Source organism: Mycteria americana, chromosome 3, assembly GCF_035582795.1.
Source record: "Mycteria americana isolate JAX WOST 10 ecotype Jacksonville Zoo and Gardens chromosome 3, USCA_MyAme_1.0, whole genome shotgun sequence".
In the NCBI taxonomy this organism is placed as follows: domain Eukaryota; kingdom Metazoa; phylum Chordata; class Aves; order Ciconiiformes; family Ciconiidae; genus Mycteria; species Mycteria americana.
The window spans coordinates 58,890,524-58,910,627 of NC_134367.1; the positions used below are offsets into that span (position 1 = coordinate 58,890,524).

A 20,104-nucleotide genomic window follows, 5' to 3' on the forward strand; every position below is an offset into this window, starting at 1 on the left:
CCCAGGAAAAGTCAAGGTTTCCAACACATCACAGAAGCAAGCCTTCGTTGTCTAGTAATTATCCAGCACATGATCATCAGTTTTCCAAAGAGCACTAGGATGACACTGTAGAGAGGCAATTTTTATTTCCCCAGAGCAACTGACAGTCTAAGTGGTTTGGGGTGATGTTTGTCCATCAGCAGAGGACAGTACAGACAGCTCTGTGTATTTGGGTGCTTGCCAGACACAGAGAGGGAAGGAAGAGAGAATGCTAATTTTTTAGTGGGTCAGCAGCTTCAGCTGCATAGCTGCAGATTTATGTTGGCTAGGCCAATTGATTTGATCAGGGACTGATATCCATCAAAGCTATTATTAAAAAATAATTAAACAAAAGCAGACACAGCCTGCTTGTGGTTTGCAAGGGAAATGGATTGAATTCCCTGTTCATAAAACTGAACATGAGCACTGTACATCCAAAGATAACTCCTCAGAAATACTAGCAAAATTGAATGCTGCTGTCCCAAGGATGAATAGAAAATGCTCGAGGGTTCTAAAATTTAACCTTGTAGCAGTGACCTTATGGTTTCTTGAGTTCCATAACCTCCGAATAGCCCAGGGCCTCATGTCCCTCGAGCCTTGACTTTGCTCTCATCTGCTTTCACTGTCCTCCTGCTTCTCATTGCTTCCTGGGGTGGTCAGCTCCTTGAAGGTCTGGTCTCTCCTCTCAGCTGGAGAGGGAAGGAATAGAAGGAGGTCTTCCTCAGCCAGGAAAGGTCCCACTAGCTCAGTTGTGCTCATGTTTGTGCCCTCAATCTCTCACTCTCATGTGCGTGATTTTCCACTCAACAGTTTTCCCCCAGGCCTCTTTCTCACAAGTCTAAAACTGGCTTCATAAAGCAGCCACTAGTTTGGATACTTTGGAAGGTTTCCATTAAAATAAAGTCTACTTTTAAGCTTTAAAATAATTTAAGTCAGTCAGTTACTTTCAATGTACAAACATTAAATTTTAATGTACAAACATGCACATTTAATATAAACTAAGCTGTTGTGCTAGGTAAACATCTCAGTGTTCCAAAATTAAAAGTTTTACAGCTTTTTCACTTTTTCCTCTCCTGAAGAACACCAGTGATGGGGTTTGTTCAAATCTGTGCCTCCTGCAGGTCTTCATGGTAGGAAAAATCTGATTTTCAGGGTCAAATACAACAATAATTGGCAAAGCTTCATCAATGAACCATAGTGAAGTGATTTGTTCAGGTCTCTGCCTCCTGTGGGTCTTCACAGTAGGCAAAATCCAATTTTGAGAGTCACATATAACAATAAATTGACATAGCTTCATCAATGTCAATGGGAGAACACTAACAGAAACCATTACTAAAATGACTGTAGTTGTGTTTGTGAAAAGATGAGACAGGGTAGCGCTGGAGACTGAGACCTCTTATAAATACAGACAGCATGAGAAAAAGAGAGTGCTTAATCTACAAACCTTTTGTTAGTCTGTCCAAGATGGACTTTAAACAGTTGTGCTTTATTCCAGCTTGAGTTATTGGACTTGATATAAAAGGCTGCAGGATGACATATAAGGGCCTATTTTGGCTTTCAATCCCATGAATTACAAATGCGTGCTAAGGGAGAGTGTTTAACTCTCTGCAAGCGTGTGTCCATAGGAGTACAGGTGCCTTGCTGCATCCACACACACACAGACATTTCATCTCATCAGTCTTCGCATGCTATTTTTGCAATGACTGTGAAAGCTATGTCCTCGGATTGCTGATATGGTGTAGCTCCACTAAATGTAGTTTTCAAGTGATTGGTATTTGAGCCATCAACAGGTAAGATACCATCCACAGCATGAAAAGCATTCATTGCTGACACCTTGGAAGACAGCATCTATGTCATGTGATTCTGGATTTAATTACCGATTGCTATTTTTTAAAAACAACCTTTAAAGTGTATGAAAATACTGGAGATGGTCTTCCATACTACTCCTCAGTGACCTCAGTAAAAGTATCAAACAGACCCCCAATTTAAATTAAATAATTTTCTTTCACTTAAAAGTTTTGGTTAAGACATTTATATGACAAAAATAAAAGAACAGAGGTGCCTGATTTAAAAATGAAATGAAAAACTTGCTCATACTGATAGTTCCATTACAAGCATAAAATACTCAGCTCCATACTAAAACTAAGTCTTTGCTTCTTAGCCAATGATTTTATTTTTACAGCATATTCATATTAGAGAACAAACATTAGACAATGATTTTAAGACTCTAAAAATATGCATATATCTAAAAAGCAGAGAATGGTACATTCTTGGAAGCAAAAGAACGACGATGTTTGCACGTGATGGAAGCCCTTTGTAGTAGGGGTCTCAACATGAAGGGTGAAAGCTGTCAAATGAGGTCATACTCAGACCTTGTTAACTGCTCTATTGCTGCAATTTTTTTCAGAGAATTTATGATGTCAACTAAACTGCAGAAACCCTTTTTATTGCAGTGTGCCAATCACTACCGTCCATGATACAGCTGCCCACAAACAGATGAATCTGTAAAATATCCCTGTGAAAAATGTGAATTGGTCTAGCATACCTGGATTAATTTTACAATATTTCTGCCTTTGGTTACATGGACTTATCACTCTCACTAATTGTAACCCACTGAAACTATCAACATCAACAGCAACTGAAAATGGTAGACTATTTTTTCCTTAAATCATTAAGTTTCAGGCAAATTAAAGGCACGTTGTTGGTTTTATTTCCTGGAAGCTGAAGCACCCAGATGTTTCATTTTCGGTGACATTTAGCATTTAATAACCTCACTGTCATCAGTACTAATTTTCCAAGTGCCTTTTCTGCTTTTGTTTTGAAAACGAATATGTGAAAAAATGCTTTGGTACTTCAATTTTCTGTTCTCATTTTTGGGAAAGCTTCCAAAATGATTAGCTAAATGATCAATCAGTTAAAAAAAGTGGATTCCGGGTTGGATCCAAATGTCCTTAAAGTCTATAGAATTCTATTAACTTCTATTACTTGGGCCCAGAGATGATAAATAAGTTGGCAAGGTATTCATGGCAAAAACACTTTTGACAATTAACTAAAAAGGAAGATTTGCCTGATTTAAACAGTTAGGGTCTTTAAATCTTCTTAGAAAAGCAGATATTTTTATTAATTTTTCTTTTCTACTTTTGTAATTTTTTTTACATTTTTTGTAAATTTGAAAAGAACATTTAATGTTATTTGACTCACCACTCCAGCTTCCTTCTTCTAGTTTGCTAATTTGATCTATCAGAGAACATGATGTCATTCCAGTTGACAGTGGTAGGTATGCAAGTATAGTATACCTACGTATGCACTCATATATATATATGACAGCAGAACATCGTATTGACTTCCACTCTCTAAAAAATCACCATGCAGTACCAATTTGTTCAGATTTTCTCAAGCCAGACTTACACCCACTCAAATCAAGGTCAAGGAGAGAACAAAGAAACTCAGTTGTTTTAAGAAAGGGTGGCCACATCACTTTGACAAGAAGATACGATATTTAGAGGGGCATATGGAAGGTTCTCATCAAGTTGTCTTCATTTTGCCTTTTCTTCATTGAAATGATACAGCTAAGCTCTAATTTAACAGCATGGTACTAAAGACTCCTCCTTTGCACTGTTCATCTTCTGAAAGAAAAAAAGCGCAGAAGGTGGGGTGCAAAATAAATGTGCATTTATATCTTTGTCATTCAGCTGGAAAGTGTGTTGGAGTATTAATGTCAGCAGCTTTATTTTCCCATTTCTTTGACAGGTCCAAAACCAAGAAGACCTTCATTTTGTAATGACCCTCTGCAGAATAAAAAAGCAGCTGATTAAAGTGTTTTTGTTTACCCTTCACCATAATTACAATTTTTCAGTTTGGTGATTTCATTTCAAAGAATGTTTGCTTTTTCTGCTAGCTGGAGCTTAGCATGGGGTAGATGGGAGAATAAATGTATTTCTGAGCAAAATTTAGCCCTGAAATGAGAAAACTTTAGAATTATAAAAGCAAATGTCACACTTATCAGGAAGAACCTGCTTATTACCTCCACTCCTAACCACGTTCAGTGATTTCCTGGTTCAGACACCAAACAATATTACCTAATATGATTTCCTATTGGTGACTGAGACAAAACCCAAAGGTTTAGGATATGGGCATGCTTATTACCATTAGATATTTTGAGAGAAAATTAAGAGAAGGTTTCAGGTAAAAACAAATCTGGAAAGAAGTTTGCCTGTGGGCAGAGTATCCTTTCATCTATAGAAAATGAGACCACTTAGGTTTTTGTTAACACAGAAGAAGAACCAAACCAAAGGGAACACAGGGGTCGCATTGGTCATTTGAGCAAGGACATATTTTTCCCTTTGAGAATATGCAACTCATGCAAAGAAACAAGCTCAAAGTTGTAAACAAATTTTATCTAGTGAGTATTGGTAAAACAGAACCTCCTTTCCCCCCGTACATAACAAAAGTGATACCTGGAAAGTGTATTTTTTGCAACACCTTTCCAAAAGGAACCATCACTGAGCAAATTAAATTGCTGGCCTTTTGGACCAGGCAAAATAAAATTGTGTTCTAAAAATTTTACTCATTTCTATCATAATAAAAGACAAGACTGGAAACTGAAGAAAACTCCTGAGAAGTATTTACAGCAATAACTAACACAGTTCTTGAGATGCAAGTACTGCAGAACAGATTGTTGTTGGAGATGTATCACAAGCAACGTGCATACACAGAAATCCATAAACCAAGAGAACAAAACCACAAAAGGTCATGTTATTTCATTGTTTAATTGAAAGGCTAAGGCTTCTTCATTGAGAGGTACACTCTGTATAAGGAGGTTTTGCCAACAGGTGAATAATATGACTCCTTAACTATTTGGCTAATTGGGAATTTCTGGAGAACTTCACTCAGGATAAATGGATGGTATGAAAGCTAGGTATCTAGTGACCTTTTCAGATGTATAAATAATACATGCTTCATATTTTCATTGCCTTTGTGTTTCTTCCTTCTGGTGAACTAAAAGGTAGCAGAAATATCACCTTCTCAAAGCTGAATCTTTAGCAAATTCTTCTTTTATGTATAGTTCCTGCCTAGGAACCCTCATAAAGCATTTGACATTTCCTCTTATTTTGTCAGTTACCAGACCCTCACACCTTCACTTTCTCCTTCTCCCAGTACTATTCATGTTATCCTTTTACTTGTTTTCTTGGCTTCCAAAATCTTGAATCCTTGGAAAGAAGCGCTACTGATGGTATGTAACTGTGGGCAGTCAGCAGCTGACTGTCTTAAGTCAAAGCAGCTTAAACAACCAGTGTTCTCCCTAAGAGAGTAAGTCTTTCACTCATTTCTCACTATACTGTGTGGATTATACAGTGGGATGCTGAAGTGGAAGTAAAACATTAAGTAAGATAGGAAAGGGAAGAATCTTTCAGCTGCTCTCCTGAGTGCCTATTTCCTGGCAGATAAAGACATCCCTCTGCAACTGTGCTTACTGCACTTCTTGTGTTATGTTGGATTAAAGCAAAGTGTCCTAGAGTTTTTCTGCAGGGAATCTGGCATCTAAACTAGACTATACTGAGTAGTAAATGGCTGTGTATAAAAAACCTAGCAGTGTAGTTCTACAGCTGGGGATCAAAGGGATAAATCTGTGGCGATGTACAAGTTATGTATGTTCTGTCTTGTGTTCTAAGTGGAGACCCTAAATGTGGGACAAACAGCAATTTGTTGCCATTTAGTAGGAGGTGTATAGGATCTGTGTAACAACCAGCTGTGGTGAGTTAGCCTTGGCTAGCAGCCAAATGCCCATCCAGCTGCTTGTTCTCTACTCCCTTCAGCGGGGGGAAACAGAAGAATAGGAGTAGAGAAAGTTCATGGGTCGAGATAAAGACAGGCAGGTTGATTACTAATTACTGTCATGGACAAAGCAGACTCAAGGAAAATTAATTCATAAAAATGTAATTACTAATTTGGATAGCGGGAAACAGAAACACAAACATTAAAACAACACCTTTCCTACCCCCTTTCCCAGGCTCAGCTTCACTCCTTCACTCCACTCTCCAGCAGTTATGGTTGGTACACAATGGTGGCTCTTCGCTGCTCTGTCCTCCTCACACTTTTTTCCTGCTCCGGCATGGGTCCTCTACAGGCTGCAGGGGAAACTCTGTTCCAGTGTGGAGCACCTCCTCTTCCTCCTCCTCTTCTGACCTTGGTGCTCCCTCTGCTGCTTCTCACTCTTTATGTTCCCTCCTCCTCTCTCTCTGTGGCATTTTCTGCCCTTCCTCACACATGCACTCCCCAAGGCGCTGCCATCTTGGCTGCTGGGCTCAGCTGTGCCCTGTGGTGGGGCCGCTGGAACTGGCTGGAACCGGCTGTGTCCGGCACGGGGCAGCCCCGGCCTCTCCTCACAGAGGCCGCCCTGCAGCCCCCCGCTGCCAGCACCTGGGCACCTGCACCCATTACACCAGCACAGTTAATCGCCAAAGTAGCTTCTTACATGGACCTTCCCTTGGAAATTGTCAGCAACAGGAGCAATAGAAATGAGCCATTGAGAAAAGCTGCCATTTACTGGAAGGTTTTAAAATGGACAAAATCAGACTCCAGCTGTGACGTGGGTAGGAGTGTGAAACACCAAAGATGAACTGAGGGCTGCAGATGGAGTCCGTGGACTGTACTAGCAAGAGCAGGCAGCTCTGGGGTGGGCAACTTACTCTTGGCTAAGCAGTGCAAAATTGATCTCATTGGGCTTGGTCAAGTCTTGATTTTCAGAGTTGCTGGAAATTTACTGTTCCTGTTGACTTCAGCAGGATTTTAGCATCTCAGAGAAAGGTGCACATTTTTGAGAAGAAGGGATTAGAAACGCCAATCCACCTACACAACCAAACTGCTGAGCAACAAACCTGGTGGGAAGGCTCACCAAACTCCATGGGGCGAAGGACTCTTGAACCCCAATTGCACAGCAATTTCAGCTGTGCTATCTTCACGCTGTAGTCTGGTTCGTGCACCAGCTCATCTGTTTTAGCAATTGCTGATATAGGCAAGCCCTAGTTCGGGGGGCGGGGAGGGAAATCTCACAATTTTTACACTCTCAGTTTCTTAGTGGTCATTTTCCTGATTGTCTGGGCTACAAACTAGTCGTTGGAGACTGCAGGTTTGTCAGTATTGGTTGTGCAGTTGTATTTTAAATAACCACTTTGATGAACATATGTCATTCTGGTACAAATGAAGTCCTACCTTGAATGACTGCAGCAACCATTTAGCTTTTAGAGTGTCATCCACAAAGTGTGTAAAAAGACTAGCTAAGATAAGTATTGCAAAAATCTCGTTAGGAATAAATACAATGCTGAATGACTCATTTTTCCAGCCTAATTGTAAGAAATGCCATGTCTTTATATTCAGAAGATTTGTATATACTTAGCAGGGATAGAAAGCTCACATATGTAAACCCTTGTCCTGCACTTTTGGATTCACAGGAAAACATATCACAGCCACTGGAACAAGGTTTATATTCTTTATTTTCCAAAATGGGTAACAATCAGCATATGATTTTGCAATATTTTAGGCTAATTTGAGTAAAACCATGCAATTCAAGTAATTTTTTTAAAGTTTCCAGGTGAATTTAAAGGGAAAAATGCTTGCTACTTTGAGAGTGGACCTGTTTCTCCTATTCTTTGAGGCAGTGACTGAGATAAGGAAACAACAATAAATGACTGATTTTATATCACTTTTTCAATGATATTAATCGTTTATATTCCCAAAGCTTTCAGATATCTAATTGAAACATTATGGAAATGAGATCTGGAACATATTCTTGTCATCTCCCAACTCAAATAAGAAAGGATTAAGGCTAAGTATAATGAACAAAATCTATTTTGCCAAAAGAAGTTGAAAAAATAATGGCTTATAGTATCTTAAAATTTTGTCCTGATTATTGGAATTAGATAAAGTCTTGAATTAAATTAACTGATTTTCAGAAAGTTATAATCTCATTTTAAGACAGCTTTCACAGTAAAACCCTAGGGCAATACCATCCGTAATAATATATACAAAATCACAAATTGGGAAGGGAAAAAGTCACTGGAAATATAAAAGGGCTCAGTGAAAGAAAATTAAAGATTGTCATTTTACCATGAAATATTCTCTGTTGGCAGCTCTATTTCCAGAGCAGATTTCACAAGTGACAGTGGAGACATTCACCATGAACTCTTTTATCTGCAGTGTGCTCCTGTGTGGGAAGAGCTACTCCTAGGGCAGGACCTGTTCCTACCTCTTTCCGGAAATCACTGTCTAGACTGCTTGTTGCAATGACAGTTTTTGCAGCACAGGACCTGTGCAGTATGAGAGTGCATTAAGACCAAGAACCCAGTTCACATAAGGCCATGACCAGTAATCAGAGAGTACCAACCTGACCCAGCAGTGTAACAGCAAAGCTTTCTGAATTGCATTAACCTGTCAAAGAGTCAGTTGTCCAAAACTCGTGCGAGTCAATTATTTGATTAAGGTAAGAGTGGGTCAGCAGGGAGAGGGGATGGGGGAAGGGGCTGATGTTATCTTGAACTATGCTAAAAATAAAAAAGCAGTGTATAGTTACTGGTGTGATCAGATTCTACAAGTAGCTGGGTTGTACAAAGAGTATCATGCTGCTTCAGCAGGTACCTATATAACTAAGATCACTGCTGTACATTTCACAGATTAAATGCAAAAGTATAATAAGGAAATACAAATAGCAGCTTGCAAAAATGCATGATTATTTACATTGCCAGACGTACAGACAATTGAGATGCCTGTTTTCAGTCATGTGCCTTCACATGGATCAAATGCCATCCCATCTCTTTATGCCCATCTCTTTGGCAAGAAATCCATTATTTCTACAGAAATGCACAAAAGAAGGCTGAGGATTGGCAGATCTGCTTCCAGTTCTCATCTATAAGTTATCAACAGTAGTGTGCTGTGAGGAAGTCCTTTCCTTTCATATAGTAAAATCAGCTACCCAGATTATTGGCATATTTACCTATTGGAAATTTGGGTTGCTTTAGTTTCATGAGTGGCATCTCACATCATAGCTTTTCATCTGACTTATGCTAATAGCAAATGGTTGGCTGGTATATTCTCCTTTCACATGGTCTTTGCTGCAAGTCAATCTGATTTACCCACATAAGAAAAGTAGAAGTACTAAAATTATTTAATTTGTTTCTTGGGACATTCATGTTGGTAAAACACATGGTTTTCCTCAACTTTGCCATGTTGTTGCACTTTCGCTGTTCACTTTGGGCTTTAGAAAGTGAAGAGTTTGTATTTCACCAACAGGCAGGACAAACAGACCATGCTTTTCCTGCTTCAAGTTAAATAGAAATATTCATCATTAACATGGCTTGCGGAGTCAACGTGCTGATAGTATATTGAGCTGCTCAGAGCAAGTGTGAGCTTCAGGCTACACTGGTCAATGAGACATAAAAATAGCACCAGTCACAGAGCACATTTTCATGACTTAGTGAGGCTTTTTCCTGTCAGCAATTTGATCAAATGTTAAGAAGAAATGATTTAGGATTGCAGGTAGTCTTGCAATCTTGCTGATATAAGAGCTACATTCAACATTTTACTCCCTAGATAAGATTAAATGGAAAACAGACTCACTTCAATGCTGAGCAGGTAGGTAAAGAAAAACAAGAAGAGCAAAAGAGTCAGGAAAACACACACACACACACACTCACACACACAATCAGGTCAACGCTTTGTTAGCATTGCAGCCTTTCCATGAGAAATGGGGCACTTTTACATTTCTACCTTTGTCAAACACAGTTCATTACTGCTTGTTTTGCCTCTGCCTCATGGAAACTTTTTCCAGGTACATGTGTCCAAGTGGATCACATTCTTGCAATGACAAGTACCACTGTAACTACTGTGGACCTCAGCAGAAAAGATAAAGTGCAAAATGTGAGCGATCACAGGACTCAGTTTCTCTACTGCCCTGGTTTCCTTGTCTTTTTCTTGGAAGTCTTAGAGTGAGTCTTTTCTTCCTTGTTTGAAGGGAGGTTTGAAGGGAGGTTAGCGGGAAATTGCAGTCCAAATCCATTAGGTCCGTTTAGGAAGACACATTGAAAGTAGCGGACAGGAGCTAGGAAAAAAAGGAAGAGATGGTTGATGTTAATGGCCTCCAAACTGGCACTATGAGTCTATTCCATGTTCTTTCAGAAAGCATCTGTAAAATTTCATTCCCATTAACTGAGTTCTAACAGCACAAATCTCTAGTATGATCACAAGCCAGGTTCGACATATCAACAAGATTTTAGCTAAAAGGGTCAACGAGACATCTTTGTAGCACAAGATTAGAAATTATTGACAATTTCACATTTAAATCTGTTATTCCACTCAGTGTTATAGTCCTACTTCTCCCAGAATATTTTCATTTTGGGATAGCTGAATGGAAGTTCCTGAAACTCATACATATATTTTCTGATTTTATATTTCATAGCCACTTTCAGATACATTGAGGAGTTCCAGAAGGACTCACATCTAATGGTGGTAATGGCATATTTTATTAGGTTTCAAATGAATTATCTTTTATTATAAATCATAATCACAAAGTACATCTTTCTTAGTTTTACACAATCAGGAAGATTTTGTCCCTTTCAAATTTTGAGCCCTAGCCTGTGTAGTCACACATTAGTTAGTTATGTGTTTAGGAAAATGACTGGAGAAATGTTGGCATCTGAAACAAGTTAGTTTTCATGCAATTGATTTTCTGATGCCTTTTTCTTTCCTCTGCTGTTCATTCCATATTTAAAAAATTAACTGTTCCCTGTGATAGTTCTAATCTGAGATGGACTCCAGGGCTCCCTGTGTTATAAACTGAGGGCAGGGTTTATCTATTGACTGCCAAGTCACAGAAAATGGTGGAATACAGAGCGGTGTGACAGAAATGCCGGTATATTCAATCCAGTTATATTATCCTCTGTGGTCATCTTACCTGAATCACATAAAGGTTAGTCTTTGTTATCTAAAAAGCACACTTGAAAATGGAGTTGGAAATCAGATCCTCCTGCAAATGACTTACTGCTTTCCCACTAAATCTGAGAATGGAAACAAATTTTTCCCCAAAATGGTCAGTATTTCTGATATTCCTCTGTGAGATGAATCTGAGATTTCTTCAGAAAACAGAGACAAAGTGACTCCCATGACTAGAGCTCACAGCCCAAATATGACAGACCAAGGCTCCCCTGCAAGGCCTGACAAGCCACGGACTAGGTGCATGGTGTGGATGTGCTATGTCCTCTACTGTTGGCCATTTTACAGGGGCACTTGGGCAGGACCAGGAAGTTTCTGGGATATGTTATAGTTTCAACAAATAGACTTATTCCATCCTTGAACTAAGGTAACTTTTGTGAGTAAAGCTAACAGCAAGCAGTATATTGCCACAAAAACTGCTATGACTGAAAACGATATTTTCTTACCAAAGTACTCTGTCAGAGATTTCTCAATCAGATCTTCTTTAAACCAAACCAAACCAAACCAAACCAAAACACACAATCCCCTAAAATTTACTCCCAGTGGGTGGTGGTTTGATAAAGAGAAATACCTTACAGGAAGAAAGCTGAAAATTAAAAACTCACCTTTCTCTGTTTAAATGGAAATTATTTCTGCATATTCCTCTTATGGATATAAAAATGAAAATAAAAAATTCAATAACTCTCTCTTCTTTATGAAGAAGGCAAGTAGGGCATCGTGCATTTGCTAGCCCAAATAAATACCAATAAATAGTTTACTTAAAGGTAATAAGAATGGTTGACACCCCCCCTGTATTTTACATGTAATCAGAATGCAAAAAATTAGCTCTTTTTCTTTACATACATTCACAATGTCCTGATACATACTAACTTACATAGCTACATACTTACAAGCATTTTAAACATGATTGTATATTGTAATTATAGCATGCCTGACACCACAGCATTTTCCAGAGACATTAACTGAGCATCATTCCAAAATCACCAGTATTACTGGCCAATGCAACCATTTCACTTGAAAAATCTGGCTTACAGTCTATTGTTAAAAGCCACTACATTCATGGAGGGAAAGGGCAAACTTTCAGATTTTTGCACTTGGCCAACAGCTACAAACTAATTACAGTGGGCCGTAATACTAAATTTGAAAAATAGGCACAGAAAATAATTGTTGTTTTAAAAGAAATCTAAAATTTATGTGTATTTGGAATGTGTAATGCTAAAGATCACCCTTGATTGTGATATTTCTGAGATACTTGTCGTGTTTGTGAAGTGAGCCCTGTTGTTTGGCTAACATGTATGTTGAATGCAACATTTTGAAGTGACATTCAAATGTTTATATAGCTTGTCACTTATCATCTGTCTTCAGAAAATATAAGGAAAATATCAGAAAAATCAGGATAAAGAAGAAACTCGGGAGTGATAGGAATGGTAGTAATGACTTTTTGTTGTTTGCCTGCTACTTCCTTTCATAGGACTCTAATTCCAGTAACTTAATTTGTTACCATATTTAACTACCTGTGGTGAAACTTTCAGTGCTGAAATTAGCTTCAGGCTGAGCTTGTTTTTTGGCAAAAAACTCCAAAAGAACAATGTAGGTATATTAAAAAAAAAAAAAAGCAGCTAGGAAAAAAAAAAGGTTTTCTTTTCTTGGTATAAAAAAATCTTTTCTTTAAAAAGTGTCAGTATCCTAGGAGGCTAGAGGGGCAATGCTGAGGGCAGAAGACATCTGGCTTTTATGTCAAGGGTGATGAGACTGAGATGGGAAGCCGTGGTGGAGATTGTGACTGCTCAGGCAAAAAAAGTGGTCTGCCATGGTAAAAGACCAACACTAATCCAGCAAAGTGCCTGGGCCAGGTGATTCTTGGGGTGACTGGAAGAAAAATAAGTGATGTACAACTTGACCAAAGAGCTTGAGGAGAAAAATGGACATAGCTGTGTCAAGAGATTGTGGTCAAGTGGCTGGAAAGTGATAGGGGAACCTCATGGTAAGAAGGGAGACAAGGCCTGGAGATTATGACAGATAAGAAAAAAAAAAAGAGTGAGAGTTACTTTGTGGACAATTTGAGAGTGGGAAAGCCTGAAGAGTGGAATTAAGATAGGATAAACACTGCAAATGGGATGGGAATAAGAACAAGAGGACTAGAAAAGGCAGGACAGGTACAAGAATTTTTAAGATAAGGAGGAAAAAACAATCACACTTTTTCCAGGAGAAGTGTGTAAGGGGTATGAAGCTCAAACACCTATGAATATTGCAGCATACTGTCTTCCAAAACCAGTGTCTTGGACAATTGGTCTGCTGTCAGCCAGCAGTCAAAACCACTGGTAAAACACTTTATTCCTCTTCAGTGCTCCTACATTTTGAGGATGACAACCTAATGCTACTGACAAATTTCCTTTAGTGCAAAGGACAGGAGCCCTTGCTACGCATACAGCCCTTAGGGTCTGTGTGGCCTGTAACATCAGGCTCAGAACTGGCATGTATTAGTTTGCAGGGCCAAAGGACCCTTCCACACTGACATGGACAGAGGTCTCCTCTTCTTTATGGTATGAGTGAAGCAGTAACAGGAATTAACCTGTAGAAGTTTCTTCTTGTCTCTGAGACATGGGCAAGACTACAGCCAATGAGAAATTCAGCTGTAACAACTTTTCACTGGAGAAAAGCTTTCTGACAAAAGGGAAAGATATAGCTTCTGCTTTTAAAAAAATAATCCAAGTCCACAAAAGAATGAATTAAACCCCTTTGTCAACTGTTTCATCTTGAGGAAGGGTAAACTGAAAAAAAACCAAGTGCTTTTTTTCATCAATAGTAAACAGGCAATAGCAGAGGATTTAAAATATTGAAATATACAAAAGCAATATTATAAATAAAAAGTGATATCTGAAACAAAAATTTGGAAACTCTATCTTTTGATTTTAAAAACTTTTAAATAAAACTTTTCTGAAATTCTTTGAAAAATCTACAAATATCTGAAAAAAGTTTTAATTTTTATCTGGAATGTCATTGGAATGAATCTGAAATATCTCACTCTGAAATGAAAAGTCCACATTTTCTTCAAAATTTTTTTTGGGGGTTAGACAAACTAAAGCACAATGCTTCATGGATTTATCCTAATATTAAGGCAATGTTTATACCTGAGAAAATGAAGCAGATTCCCTTGCTAAAAGATTGAACTGTTTTGGTACATTGTATTGTATGTGAGATCTAGTAGATATTGTTATCAGAGTATAAGATTTGGTAAGGAGGGTGTTATGCTTCCAAGTGTAGGTACAGGAAGAAGGCATCTTCAGGTTTTGTATGATATTCAAACTGTTAAAAAAGACCTTTTTTCCATACTATCTTTGTAGATTGCTTCTTACTAATTCTCCCAGTACAAAACTACTCATTTATAAAAGAAAATTCATTAGCATGCCTTGCTGGGATGGATCTTTTATATTTAACCTAATCAAGCAACCAGAGCTTTGAAGTAGACATATTGCAAATGTCTGTTGTATTTTCAATTTATTTATATATTTTCTGGTAAGTATCTTATATCTTGTCTTTCTTTTTTATTACTGATGAGATTCACACTTTCTGTAAACCGATTGGTCTGTCTTTAGCATATTCTAACTTGTTAAGCAAAACAAAGTCAGCTGCCAGTATAGGTCTACGCAGGAGGAAATTGTTTCAGAATGGTGCTTTTTGCTATGTGCTCTCTCAATATTTCCCTTTCATATTGTCCTTCTTAGGCTGCTTTATCGTGCAACCCTGAGCTGCAAAACATGCAGATGAAAACTTTATTCAAATGAATACCAACATCTTTGGAACTGTGTCTGTATCAGAATCTGCAACAGTGTTATGATACAATCCATAGCTGGGAGAACAACTTGAATTTTGGCATGCCTACAAGACTACAAATGCATCCCATTCTGCCTTCATAATTCCCACATTCAATGTGAATACAGAATGTGCCTTTTAAACTGAAGAGGGTTCTCACTTTCAGTATATTGTCTCATATCTTTAGGGCAAATGTTACCAAAAAAAGATGAACAGTAGGAGTAAAACATGTGGTTTAACACTAGTTGTCTTTTGTCAGCTTAGCTGAGATAAAAAAAGTCTTATATCTGGCCTTATGCTTTTGTTTAGGATGCAATTTATGAGAATACATATAATTACTTAAATTTCCTTATGAGTATTACTGAGGAAACAGAAGAAAGTCAATGCTGGAAAAGTGTAGAAATGTTTTTTTTAACAAATTGTAATTAATGCTGTTATATAAGGATACCTGGTACTTAAGACTAATTTGTTTCTGAAAGGCTGGAGGAGGGGGTATTTGCTTCTTTGTTTTTCATTTTGTGAAAGGAAAGGGCATTTTTTTCCCTCACAAAAAGAGGGAAATTTTTTAAAGTATTTTTGATCTTTTAAAATGATTTTTGCCTGGATGGAAATCCGTTTGGAATGAGAACAGCCAAGATGTGTTCCAGAAAGCAGAGAAACAAACAAACCCCCTTGGATTCAGGGTTTGTGTGAAGCTGTTCAGGTCTAGTCAAGCTGAAATGCTAAGTACATTCCATAGATATCCAATAAATTATACAAATATTCCATGGAACTTATGTATGCTCTTGAGCTCTAAGTGACATGCATCTCACACAGAGGGCTGGTTGCAAGAAATGTGAGGAATACTGCAATAGCACTCTCCTGGTTCTTTCAGTTCTTCAGCAGAAAGGAGAAAATCAGCCTACTGAGGTCCCTTTGGATGGCAACATGACCCTCTGGTCCATCAGCCATTCCTCCCAGTATTGTGTCATCTGCAAACTTGCTGGGGGTACAGTCTACTGCATCATCCGGATCATTAATGTAAATGTTAAATAGAACCAATATTCACCCCTGGGTTACCCCACTAGTTACTGGCCTCCAACTAGACTTCCTGACACTGATCACCACCCTCTGGGCCTGGCAGTTCAGCCAGTTTTCAATCCACCTCATTGTCTGCTCATCCAGCCCATACTTCATCAGCTTCTCTATGAGGATCCTATGGGAGACAGTGCCAAAAGCCTTACTGATGTCAAGGTAGACAACGTCCACTGCTCTCCCCTGGTCTACCAAGCCAGTCATTTCATCATAGAAAGTTATCAGGTTGGTCAAGCATGACTTTCCCTTTGTGAATCCATGCTGACTCTTCCTGATCAACTTTTTGTCCTTCATGTGCCTGGCAATGGTTTCCAGGATTAGCTGCTCCATCACCTTCCCAGGGACCAAGGTGAGGCTGACCAGCCTGTAGTTCCCTGGGTCCTTCTTCTTGCCCTTTTTGAAGACAGGAGCAACATTTGCTTTCTGCCAGTCCTCAGGCACCTCTCCCAGTTGCCATGATTGTTCAAAGTTTATTAATTTTGCCTTGAGGATCTAGTTTAACATTTAAAGAGCTAGAATGCAAATTACATACTATTTGTTGTTAATTGTTCTCTTTAAGCCTATTGAATGGAAAAGGTAACAGGTAACAGATAAAAGACAACTAGCTGACACAAATCCCAGTAAGGGACTAGATGCTAGAGAACAAAGACAATGCCAAAGCCATAAGATTGTTGGAAGAGTTAAACAGTGATTTTCGACACTCTTCCATTTCCACATATTCACGTAAGGCAAAGATACCAGCAGAATTGACTTGGCTGAGAACCAGCAGACAGGCTCACAGAAGTCCAATTACATCCCAGAATCAGATCTAACTTTCAAAGCATGCACAATATTATGGTGTCATCCACAAGTCCTTTACCATCCCAAATAGATTGATTACTCTGTGTCTCATCCCTGGCAAAGGCAGTGAAGAGTTAAATCCATCTGTATACGGCATAAATCATCGATTTATGTGAGTCTGTATAGAATATTAGAATCAATGTATAAGAAAGCTTCACTTTTAGGTTTGACTATTGCTTAACAGGTGGTTACAGTTTTTTCCCTTATGGTGGCTTATATTGGTTAACAGTCTTTATTTACTGTCTGGGCAGAAAGATTCACACTCAACCATTTACATTTCCAAAGCATGAGAAAGCAGACACTGATGAAGTGACAATAAGATCCAAAATCTCTTTGGGCTGAGAGAAAGATTAAGAAATTGCTGGGAAAGAGAGGAGTTTCAAATCTGAATAGCTGACCAGAAGAACCTTCCATACAAGGGGAATAAAGGGATCCTCAACCAAGGGTCCCCTTCTGTGACAAATCTGGATAGAGAAAGATTTTCATGAGAAGCCCAGTCACCAGGACAAAGATTATTAAGCATCTGTCAGCTACTTAAATGAACCCTGTAGTGGAAAAGACACTATAAAAACTCAGTGCTAGATAAGTACCAACTTCTTCATTTACACCCTGCATATTTATGCCTTTATAGATCCATATATCCTAAGCATTATATTTGGAATTGTTTCTGTGCTCATTTAGCTGAAGTAGTTCTTTAAGAAAACTGATGAATATGAGGGCACTCCATCCTTAGAGACGTAATGGATGTTAAAAGTCAAGGTGCTGGGACCCTGGAAAAGAGTTTGGCTTCCAATGCATTGATCCAGAATTTCCAAAGGGTGATAGGCTCTAGCTCCACTTAAGCAGCATGTCTGGTTTGGGAACTGGTAATTCAGGAGCTAAGTGGAAAAACAATTTTCATTTCTTCCTTCAGCTGTGTGCAGTCTGATTTGGAACATATTTAAACTCCAAGGATGTCCAAGGACCTTGTGATAATTTTAATGAAAACTTCTCCTGAGTTAATATAATTCAGTATCATTTTAAAGAAGACTACTTATGTGTAGCTTTCCACCATTCAAAGTGCCAAACTACCACTCAAGTGCTTACTCAAGCAATTAATGGGAGTTTTGTGTAAGGAATTATGGTGATCCAAACAAACAAATAAATGTATTTTTTCTCGATAGTCTTTTTTAAAATTAATCTTATAAGGAAAGGGGGTAGAAAATTCAGAGAGGAATAAAATTTACTAATCCTAAAGAATGTAAAGGTGTTCCTGTTTATGCGTTACAATGGTTAAAGTCCCATTTCTACAAGGCTCAGATAGCTGTTTTTTAGGCAAGTCACCAAATAAAATATTCATTAAAAAGCAATAGCTTTTAGCAATAACAGTTTGGTTATTAGGGAAAAATTACAGAGAATATGCGAGGAAACAATTTTTATTACTGGTGTTTTCTAGCTTGAATCAAATTTCTTCACTTAGAGCCTTTCCTAATAGAATTAAACAATTCAACAAAGCACAAAAATTCAGGCAATCATAGCATTAGAACCAACTAATTAGTAAGCAATTATAAGTAAGAGAAAGCATTAACAATTGCACTCGTTCCTTTCTGATTGCTTCTCAGGAATGCACATACTGTGTTTTGGTTCAGCAATCAAAACTGAACCACACAAGAACAAAGAAAACTTGTTCCAATGACTGAGGAGCTGAACTTTTTTTCACTTACTAAAGGGCAAGGAAGAGAAGCAGGTGTTTTCCCCTTTGGTCTGCTTCTTTCCCTATCAAGCAATTTGGGCTCTTTCCCTTAACATTTCAGTAAAATTACAGTATGACAAACTGACCAGAGAAAGCACAGGGGCAGATGGGGAAGGGAAGTGGTGTGGAATCCTTGCTAAATATCACATATTTTTGCCTTCACACTTTCTAAGACAAGTATATAAGTCTTTCTGCTTAGCTGCACTGTGTAACTGACATTTAATTAAATCCCATTTCTCTGAATAGCAAAGCTGAATGTTGAGGGCCTATGCAGAAGACCAAATACTGTTTTCTTAAATTCACAATATGGTCTGTGTTGAGATACTGGCTATTCAAAACAATATGGTTTGCTTCAAAAATTACATTTATCTTTTTTTGGTAAATCCTTTTCAACTCCTTTCTTATTATTGAGCATGCTGTACAGCCGCACTACTGCCATTCCCAGGAAGTACAGTGGGAAGGAGGAGGGGGAAAAGAAGAGGAGAAAACTTTTATATGTCCATTACAAATAAGCAAGAAATATCACTACCAGTTTAAATCAATTCTATATGTCTAAAAACACCCCCTTAGAATCAGATTTTTCTAGCATTGTGTAGACAATGTGTAGACCGTAAAGTGAAAAAAAGAAATTATCCCATGAGCCAACTTCTTTTGCATCTTATTTTGTTTCTTGAATAAGGAAAGAAAATGAAGAATGGTCAGAAAGTAGCTCTCAAAGCTACTTTCAAAGTGTCTGTGATGAAATGCAATTAATTGGCTCATCTTTGCAAACACCATGCAAGTTTTCATATCTATTTTAGCAGGGGGTCTGTCAGATAATAAGTTATTTAACAAAAAAATATTACATGTGTTTGAGTAGCAGAGTTAAATACTAGCAACAACTTTGTTATTACAGCCATGAGAGCTCAGATCACATGTTATCCTTAACAGCTCTTTTTCAAGCATCATGGGACTGCAAGGTCTGGAGAAGGTAAAATAGATATACTTTAAAAGAATGAATACACCTCTTCTCAAAAATAGTGCTCAACAGTGAGCAAAAAACACCCAGAAGATTGTTCCATTTCTTAAGTGTGTCTGCGGTCCCAACACTCTCAGGAAAATTGCTAAATACACAAAAGAAACCAGCCCTTACCAGTGTTTCAATCAGTGGGACAAAACCAGTATCAGTACAAAGTCAATAGTACATGTCTTTAATAACAATTTCTTGGTATAAAACATGTTGTAAATGTATCAAATCAATAGTGCTAGAAGGTCACTCTGGTCATATTTAATGCCATTAGAGGGGAAAAAAATCACCCCAGTAAAAACATATATAAGGTCCCAAGACCAGAACCGGTTAAAACGAGTTATGATTTGTTACTTATCAAAGTCAGTGGTCTTTTTGAAACACAACAACAAAGCTCAATGAAGGAGATCTTTATTCTAACAAAGCTGATTTTTACAATAAAAGGTGAAACAGTTCTATCTTTCACCTTGAATGTGATAGATGACACCTAACAACCATTTTAAGGAGCAAAAAATTCTCTATTTTGCTAAATGGCTCTTGCATTGTCTAGTAAGAAGGCTGAATGGATAAATAAGCTGTGTGTTTAAGTGTTATGATCACTGCACACAAACCACCTAACTCTCACATAAATGTGTTAA

The 20,104-nt window shown here is 38.0% G+C and overlaps 1 protein-coding gene across 1 annotated transcript in view; it reads right to left on the reverse strand.

Moving 5' to 3' along the window:
- Nucleotides 1–8,683: 8,683 nt before the first annotated feature.
- Nucleotides 8,684–20,104, reverse strand: part of TRDN (triadin) — a 234,906-nt gene continuing 223,485 nt past the window's right edge. The window contains exon 39 of the mRNA XM_075498662.1: nt 8,684–10,111. Within this exon, the coding sequence (XP_075354777.1) occupies nt 9,957–10,111 (155 nt within the window). The 3' untranslated portion in view covers nt 8,684–9,956. The remainder of the gene's footprint in view (nt 10,112–20,104) is intronic.